Here is a 10,008-nt window from a genome sequence, read left to right on the forward strand (position 1 = left end):
GTGTGTGTGTGTGTGTGTGTGTGTGTGTGTGTGTGTGTGTGTGTGTGTGTGTGTGTGTGTGTGTGTGTGTGTGTGTGTGTGTGTGTGTGTGTGTGTGTGTGTGTGCATGTGTGGTGGGCTACTGCCTACAGATGGTCTGGTCAAGTCGAGACCGATAGTTTCCTGTTGGTGAGACTGAACAATCGTGGGAAAGTCAGAAAGAAATGGGCTTCATCTTAACAGTATAAAGGGGCTTCCTCTCCTTTATATGCTCTGGTGTGAAAGAACTGAGCAGGTAAAAGCAAACAAGCACCTGGTAAGCATCCACCATATTGCTTATCACCGGTCCGGTGTTTTCAGAACAATGTACATGAAGGACATGGGAAAAGGTGTACATGACATCCCAATACTCCAAAGGCTGTCTCCTCTCCCTTCAACTGCATCAATGATAGGAAAGACCAGGATTGGTGAATGACAGGTAGACATCCTCCATATTCGTGTTGGCTACTGCTTATGAAGAAGAGATGAGAGAGGAGGGCACTTGCCAGGGTGAACTGGCAAACTATGGTCCTTGTCCTTCCTCTGTTAAAACCACAAATTCCCAGTTTTTACTAAACCTTATCACTCCAAGAATATGACAATGCTGCACTTGAGAACATGCTCTATCAGTTCAACAGCTACATCCGGTGGAGAAACCTGGAACGTCACCCCACCAACATTCTGGATGTAGCTGCCACTAGTACGCTCTTTCATATATATGGGAAAATACACAAAGTTGCTTCTAACACGGTAATGATATTACACTTTATTAACTGTCTAAGGTCAGTTTTGCGCGTTCCACCTTTATACCAGGAGTGGGAAGGGAAGCTGGTCCTAGATCTGTCCACGCAGTCCGCTCGTCACTAGTTACCACATCCACAAAGTCATAATTATGGCTAAACCCCACCTATTTCTACAAGATAACTCTGATTTTAAATCTAACCCTAACCTTAATCCACAATTTAACCACACGGATAATCTTATCCCTAACCCCAACCTTAAATTAAGACCAAAAAGCACATTTTTGTTTTCATTAATTTTTACGATATAGACCATTTTGATTTTGTGTCTGATTTTGTGGCTGAAGCATACATTTTCCTAGCATGGAAGCCATGGAAGGAGAAAGGTCGTTATACATTTGCATACCAACTTTTGATTGGCTATAATTCTTCATACGTTTGCATGGTTCAAGATACAACGATGTAATTGGTCGACTGTGTCGCGCCAAATGTCACATGGTCCTGGTTTTCGCGCGAAAAATGCACTTTCTTTCCCACAGCGTGCGTTGTACAGTCAAAAGGAGACGGGAGTGACTTTAGAACTATTTCATATATTAATATTTTAGTTTTAATCCAGTGAAAATATGGATCTTGTACAGCCGACTCAGGAGAATGCGGGACAGATGGTGAAGGACGAGTTGGCAGAGAAATGCCAGAAGCTTTTCCAGGCTTTCTTAGAAGAGTAAGTGAAATAATGACATGATGATGTTATTGTTCTTGGTACATTGTTAACTAGCTAGCTAATAGCTATTGGATAGCTATCAAACTGTAAGATATAGCTAAACGTCAATGTTATGGCTGGATTTACTTTATTAATAGTGTGCTAACTAACTATTTTAATCGTATTTTACCAAGTTTTTGAAACTGTTGAAACCTAGCTAGCTGGCTAGCTCACAAGCTAGTTGGAGTTGGCTAACACGATGTGCATGTCTAACATATCCAGTCTAGCTTCATACAAGTCTTCTATAACCACAGTTATACATCAGTTATACACAAAATGGGATGCATACAACTAATACACATGTTGTATTTCTGTGTGTGTAGGTACCAGACAGCAGACGGTGAGGTGAAGTATGTCCGTGATGCTGAGGAGCTGATCAGGCCAGAGAGAAACACTCTGCTGGTCTCCTTCACTGATCTGGAAGGATTTAATCAGGAACTGGCAACCACCATCCAGGAGGAGTTCTACAGGTAGCTACAGATCTAGAATCATATTTAAATCCATCAGAGGGGCACGACACTCCATAAAACTCTAACAGAGCACTTAGAACTGGAGGTCGACCGATAATGATTTTTCAACACGATAACCGATTATTGAAGGACCAAAAAAAGACGAGTATTGGACGATTTTTATATATATATTTGTAATAATGACAGTCACAACAATACTGAATGAACACTTTTATTTTAACTTAATATAATACATAAATAAAATACATTTTGTCTCAAATAAATAATGAAACATGTTCAATTTGGTTTAAATAATACAAAAACAGTGTTGGAGAAGAAAGTAAACGTGCAATATGTGCCATGTAAAAAAGCTAATGTTTAAGTTCTTCACTCAGAACATGAGAACATATGAAAGCTGGTGATTCCTTTTAGGATGAGTCTTTAGGTTGTAGTTATTATAGGAATTATAGGACTATTTCTCTCTATACCATTTGTATTTCATTTACCTTTGACTATTGGATGTTCTTATAGGCACTATAGTATTGCTAGCCTAATCTCAGGAGTTAATAAGCTTGAAGTCATAAACAGCGCTGTGCTTCAAGCATTGCGAAGAGCTGCTGGCAAACGCAGGAAAGTGCTGTTTGAATGAATGCTTCTGAGCCTGCTGCTGCCTACCACTGCTCAGTCAAACTGCTCTATCAATATCAAATCAAAGACTTAACTCTAATATAATAAACACACAGAAATAGGAGCCATAGGTCATTAATATGGTCAAATCCGGAAACTATCATTTCAAAAAGAAAACGTTTATTCTCTCAGTGAAGTACTGAACCGTTACGTATTTTATCGAACAGGTGGCATCCCTAAGTCTAAATATTGCTGTTACATTGCACAACCTTGCACAACCTTCAATGTTATGTCATAATTATGTAAAATTCTGGCAAATGAAGTACTGTCTTTGTTAGGAAGAAATTGTCTTTACACAGTTCGCAACGAGCCAGGCAGCCCAAACTGCTGCAAATACCCTGACTGCTTGCACAGAACACAAGAGAAGTGACACAATTTCCATAGTTAATATTGCCTGCTAACATGAATTTATTTTAACTAAATATGCAGGTTTAAGAAAATATACTTGTGTATTGATTTTTAGAAAGGCATTGATGTTTATGGTTAGGGACATGTTATGTCATCACCTGTTTGGCAAAGTAGGCTGTGATTCGATGATAAATTAACAGGCACCGCATTGATTATATGCAACGCAGGACAAGCTAGTTAACCTAGTAATGTCATCAACCATGTGTAGTAAACTAGTGATTACGTTATGATTGATTGTTTTTCATAAGATAAGCTTAATGCTAGCTAGCAACTTACCGTGGCTCCTTGCCAACCTGCCACGCAGTCTCCTCGTGGAGTGCAATGTAATCGGCCATAATCGGTGTCCAAAAATTACGATTACCGATTGTTATGAAAACTTGAAATCGGCCCTAATTAATCGACCATGCCGATTTGTCGACCTCTACTTAGAACCTTTGTGTGTTCATGTTATTGAAGATCTTAGCGTTACTATATCCAGCTGACAAGCTCTCTATTCTTCTTTCTGCTTCTACCTCTCCTCCACTTCAGAGTGTATCCCTTCCTTTGTCGTGCGGTGAGGAACTTTGCTAGGGATCATGGGAATGTCCCAGTGAATAAGGAGTTCTACTTGGCCATTCAGGACCTGCCCACCAGACACAAGTAAGAGGCACATACCTGAAGAAAAATGTTTCAAGTCACACAAATGGTGTTCTGTTCTCTAAGATGTTTTGTGTGTGACCTGACAGTGTTTGTTTTGTGTTATAGGATCCGTGAGCTGTCCTCCCTGCGTATCGGCTCTCTGGTGCGGTTCAGTGCACAGGTAGTGAGGACGCACCCCGTACACCCAGAACTGGTGAGTCACACACCGTATACCCACAGCTTGTGAGTGAGGCCAAATAATGCTTCCTAAAAACTCTTGATATGTATGACATCTGTGTCTGATCCTCTCTGTTTTGCCTCCATCAGGTGAGCGGGACGTTCCTGTGTCTGGACTGCCAGGGGGTGTGTCCGGACGTGCCCCAGCAGTTCAAGTACGCACCGCCCACCGTCTGCAGGAACCCCGTCTGCAGCAACCGCGCTCGCTTCCACCTAGACACACACCGCTCCAAGTTCATCGACTTCCAGAAGGTAGACGTTTAAATTTTTTGTCATTTTGCAGATGCTCTTATCCAGAGCGACTTACAGCAATTAGGGTTAAGTGCCATGCTCAAGTGAACAACGGCAGATTTTTCACCTGGTCGGCTCGGGGATTCTGTCAGATATCACCTCAACAACTTGGTCCCTTCAGAATAGTAGGAAGGCACGCGTGTGATTGTTTTGTGTGTCAGTAATGTTACATGTGTGTGTGTGTGTAAGTCTGAAACTTGTGTGTGTTATGCGTTTGTATGTCTAACCTCTGTGTGTGTGTGTTTGTAGGTGCGTATCCAGGAGACCCAGGCAGAGCTGCCCAGAGGGTCCATCCCCCGCTCTCTAGAGGTGATTCTGAGGGCTGAGGCTGTGGAGACGGCCCAGGCCGGAGACCGCTGTGATATCACTGGCTCACTGATAGTGGTTCCCGACGTCTCCCAGCTCAGCACCGCAGGTATGTACACACACACACACACACACTGGCATGACACGTACACAGGTCATACAGACACACAACAGGACTCATTTCCCATCTCTCTAGGTGTGCGAGCAGAGACCAGTTCCCGTGTAGGAGGGAGACAGGGTTATGAGAACGAGGGCCTTCGCGGTCTTAAAGCCCTGGGTGTCAGAGAGCTGTCCTACAGACTGGCCTTCCTCGCCTGCCATGTGGCTCCTACCAACCCCAGGGTACGACACACACACTCACCCAACCATCGAGACACACACTCACCCAACCATCGAGACACACGCACACCCAAACATCGAGACACACTCACTCAACCATCGAGACACACACACACACCCAAACATCGAGACACACTCAATCAACCATCGAGACACACACACACCCAAACATCAAGACACACACACAAACTCTCATACTACTTCAGGCTACAAACGAGTATGCATGTAATGCATGCATGTACAACATTTGTTTGAAGGGAGTTGTAATGTGTGTGTGTGTGTGTAGTTCGGAGGGAAGGAGCTGCGTGATGAGGATCAGACGGCAGAGAGCATCAAGAGCCAGATGTCAGTTCAGGAGTGGGAGAAGGTGTTTGAGATGAGCCAAGACAAGAACCTCTACCACAACCTCGGCACCAGTCTGTTCCCAACTATACACGGTCAGTACTACACTGTTACTACTACTATACTACTACACCACTACCATATTACTACAACAACCTCAGCACCAGCTTGTTCCCAACTATACACGGGCAGTACTACACTGTTACTACTACTATACTACTACACCACTACCATATTACTACAACAACCTCAGCACCAGCTTGTTCCCAACTATACACGGGCAGTACTACACTGTTACTACTACTATACTACTACATCACTACCATATTACTACAACAACCTCAGCACCAGCCTGTTCCCAACTATACACGGTCAGTACTACACTGTTACTACTACTATACTACTACATCACTACCATATTACTACAACAACCTCAGCACCAGCCTGTTCCCAACTATACACGGTCAGTACTACACTGTTACTACTACTATACTACTACATCACTACCATATTACTACAACAACCTCAGCACCAGCCTGTTCCCAACTATACATGGGCAGTACTACACTGTTACTGCTATGTTATTACCACAGCCTTTGCATGTGGTATTCTGTGTGTGTGTGCAATGTGTGTGTAATGTGTGTTTGTGTAGGTAACGATGAGGTGAAGCGTGGTATCCTGTTGATGTTGTTTGGGGGTGTTCCTAAGACCACCATGGAGGGAACGTCTCTCAGAGGAGATGTCAACGTCTGCATTGTCGGAGACCCCTCTACCGCCAAGAGCCAGTTCCTCAAGTAAGACCTCTACACCCTGCACACTATACACTCCACACTGTCTACCTACATGTACAGTGCCTTGACTTAGGCTATTCCACATTTTGTCAATTAGGTTAGTATTGTGGAGTAACTGCAATGTTGTTGATCCATCCTCAATTTTCTCCTATCACAGCCATTAAACTGTTTTAAAGCCACCATTGGTCTCATGGTGAAATCCCTGAGCGGTTTCTTTCCTCTCCAGCAACTGAGTTAGGAAGGACACCTGTAGGGACTAGGTGTATTAATACACCATCAAAGTGTAATTAATAACTTCACAATGCTCAAAGAGATATTCAATGCCTGCTTTTTTATTTTGATCCATCTACCAATAGGTGTCCTTCTTTGTGAGGCATTGGAAAAGCGCCCTGGTCTTTGTGACTGAATCTGTGTTGAAATTCAATTCTTGGCTGAGGGACCTTACAGATAATTGTATGTGTGTGGTACAGAGAGGAGGTAGTCATTCAAACATCATATTAAGCACTAGTTTTTTGAGTCCATGCAACTTATGTGACTTACTCCTGAACTTTGTTTAGTCTTGCCACAGCAAAGGGGTTGAATACTTACTGACTCAAGACATTTCAGCTTTTCATTTGTGATGAGTTACATTTTTTGGGGGAAAACACAATTCCGCTTTGACAGTATGGGTATTGTGTGTAGGCCAGTGACCAAATATCTCAAGTTAAAACATTTCAAATTCAGACTGTAACACAGCAATATGTCTGAAAAGTCAAGGGGTGTGAATACTTTCTGAAGGCACTGTATGAGACTCCTCTGTCAAAAATCATTCCTCAAGTGAATCCCTCCACCCCTTTAGTCTCCGCACTTATGCCTCTACTCACTTGCACAATACCCATCTACCCTCACAAAACCACCGACACATCCCCATTATACCCACACTACACCCGTGCACTCTCAGCCTCCTAGCCTTACACACTGTCCCCTATACCCACACTACACCTGTACACTCTCAGCCTCCTAGCCTTACACCTCCCCCTATACCCACACTACACCTGTACACTCTCAGTCTCCTAGCCTTACACCTCCCCCTATACCCACACTACACCTGTACACTCTCAGTCTCCTAGCCTTACACACTGTCCCCTATACCCACACTACACCTGTACACTCTTCTAGCCTTACACACTGTCCCCTATACCCACACTACACCTGTACACTCTCAGTCTCCTAGCCTTACACACTGTCCCCTATACCCACACTACACCTGTACACTCTCAGTCTCCTAGCCTTACACCTCCCCCTATACCCACACTACACCTGTACACTCTCAGTCTCCTTGCCTTACACACTGTCCCCTATACCCACACTACACCTGTACACTCTCAGCCTCCTATACCCACACTACACCTGTACACTCTCAGTCTCCTTGCCTTACACACTGTCCCCTATACCCACACTACACTTGTGCACTCTCAGTCTCCTAGCCTTACACCTCCCCCTATACCCACACTACACCTGTACACTCTCAGTCTCCTAGCCTTACACACTGTCCCCTATACCCACACTACACCTGTACACTCTCAGCCTCCTATACCCACACTACACCTGTACACTCTCAGTCTCCTTGCCTTACACACTGTCCCCTATACCCACACTACACTTGTACACTCTCAGTCTCCTAGCCTTACACCTCCCCCTATACCCACACTACACCTGTACACTCTTCTAGCCTTACACACTGTCCCCTATACCCACACTACACCTGTACACTCTCAGTCTCCTAGCCTTACACACTGTCCCCTATACCCACACTACACCTGTACACTCTGTCTCAGGCATGTGGAGGAGTTCAGTCCCAGGGCTGTGTATACCAGTGGGAAGGCCAGCAGTGCAGCAGGTTTAACAGCAGCTGTGGTTCGAGACGAGGAGTCACATGAGTTCGTCATCGAGGCCGGCGCGCTCATGCTCGCTGACAACGTGAGTGTGTGTGAGCTGAGGATGATGCGTGTTTGTTTGTGTGTGTGTGTGTGTGTTTTGTGCTTAAAGCGGTGTGTATTTCTCTTTATCGACAGGGTGTGTGTTGTATCGATGAGTTTGATAAGATGGAGACCAGAGACCAGGTGGCCATCCACGAGGCCATGGAGCAACAGACCATCTCCATCACTAAAGCTGGAGTCAAGGTACATTCACACACACAACATCACTAAAGCTGGAGTCAAGGTACACACACACACACAACATCACTAAAGCTGGGGTCAAGGTACACACACACACACACACAACATCACTAAATCTGGGGTCAAGATACACACACACACACACACAACATCACTAAAGCTGGAGTCAAGGTACACACACACACACAACATCACTAAAGCTGGAGTCATGGTACACACACACACACAACATCACTAAAGCTGGGGTCAAGGTACACACACACACACACAACATCACTAAATCTGGGGTCAAGATACACACACACACACACACACACACACACACACAACATCACTAAAGCTGGAGTCAAGGTACACACACACACACAACATCACTAAAGCTGGAGTCATGGTACACACACACACAACATCACTAAAGCTGGAGTCAAGGTACATTCACACACACAACATCACTAAAGCTGGAGTCAAGGTAGACACACACACACACACAACATCACTAAAGCTGGGGTCAAGGTACACACACACACAACATCACTAAATCTGGGGTCAAGATACACACACTCACACACACACACACACACACACACACACACACACAACATCACTAAAGCTGGAGTCAAGGTACACACACACACACAACATCACTAAAGCTGGAGTCAAGGTACACACACACACAACATCACTAAAGCTGGAGTCAAGGTAGACACACACACAACATCACTAAAGCTGGGGTCAAGGTACACACACACACAACATCACTAAAGCTGGGGTCAAGGTACACACACACACACAACATCACGAAAGCTGGAGTCAAGGTAGACACACACACAACATCACTAAAGCTGGAGTCAAGGTAGACACACACCATCTAAATCACTAAAGCTGGAGTCAAGGTACACACAATCTCAATCACTAAAGCTGGAGTCAAGGTACACACACACACACCATCACTAAAGCTGGAGTCAAGGTACACACACACCATCACTAAAGCTGGAGTCAAGGTACACACACACCATCTCCATCACTAAAGCTGGAGTCAAGGTACACACACACCATCACTAAAGCTGGAGTCAAGGTACACACACACACACACCATCTCCATCACTAAACCTAGAGTCAAGGTACACACACACACACCATCTCCATCACTAAAGCTGGAGTCAAGGTACACACTAACACACACCAACTCCATCACTAAAGCTGGAGTCAAGGTACACACTAACACACACCAACTCCATCACTAAAGCTGGAGTGAAGGTACACACTAACACACACCAACTCCATCACTAAAGCTGGAGTCAAGGTACACACTAACACACACCAACTCCATCACTAAAGCTGGAGTCAAGGTACACACTAACACACACCAACTCCATCACTAAAGCTGGAGTCAAGGTACACACACACACACACACACACACCATCACTAAAGCTGGAATCAAGGTACACACACACATGCAGCGCCATCAGTAAAGCAGAATGGAACACACACTCTAACCCTCCCTCTCCTCCAGGCCACTCTGAATGCCCGTACGTCCATCCTGGCAGCTGCTAACCCAGTCGGTGGTCGCTACGACCGCAGCAAGAGTCTGAAACAGAACGTCAACCTATCAGCTCCCATCATGAGCCGCTTCGACCTCTTCTTCATCCTAGTGGACGACTGCAATGAGGTGAGTGTGTAAGAGAGAAAGAAAATGTGTAAATGAAAGATGCGACAAACTATGCCACAGTGAGGCGTGTAGTGTGTGTGTGTGTGTGTGTGTGTAATAATGGAATTATGTGTGTGTAGGTGACAGACTATGCCATAGCCAGACGTATTGTGGATCTGCACTCTCGCATTGAGAACTCAGTAGACAGACTCTA

At 44.7% G+C, this 10,008-nt stretch overlaps 1 protein-coding gene across 1 annotated transcript in view; it reads left to right on the forward strand.

Moving 5' to 3' along the window:
* Positions 1–933: 933 nt before the first annotated feature.
* LOC110530628 (zygotic DNA replication licensing factor mcm6-B) overlaps positions 934–10,008 on the forward strand; it is a 12,847-nt gene continuing 3,772 nt past the window's right edge. Inside the window, exons 1-13 of the mRNA XM_036986266.2 lie at positions 934–1,479; positions 1,842–1,988; positions 3,591–3,701; positions 3,807–3,894; positions 4,008–4,169; positions 4,458–4,623; positions 4,711–4,856; positions 5,140–5,290; positions 5,848–5,989; positions 7,804–7,945; positions 8,041–8,148; positions 9,660–9,815; positions 9,935–10,008. The exon at positions 9,935–10,008 is cut by the window's right edge and continues 55 nt beyond it. Of these exons, the coding sequence (XP_036842161.1) occupies positions 1,382–1,479; positions 1,842–1,988; positions 3,591–3,701; positions 3,807–3,894; positions 4,008–4,169; positions 4,458–4,623; positions 4,711–4,856; positions 5,140–5,290; positions 5,848–5,989; positions 7,804–7,945; positions 8,041–8,148; positions 9,660–9,815; positions 9,935–10,008 (1,691 nt within the window). The 5' untranslated portion in view covers positions 934–1,381. The remainder of the gene's footprint in view (positions 1,480–1,841; positions 1,989–3,590; positions 3,702–3,806; positions 3,895–4,007; positions 4,170–4,457; positions 4,624–4,710; positions 4,857–5,139; positions 5,291–5,847; positions 5,990–7,803; positions 7,946–8,040; positions 8,149–9,659; positions 9,816–9,934) is intronic.

This window comes from Oncorhynchus mykiss, chromosome 8 (assembly GCF_057628025.1).
Source record: "Oncorhynchus mykiss isolate SJ-2025 chromosome 8, ASM5762802v1, whole genome shotgun sequence".
Lineage (NCBI taxonomy): Eukaryota > Metazoa > Chordata > Actinopteri > Salmoniformes > Salmonidae > Oncorhynchus > Oncorhynchus mykiss.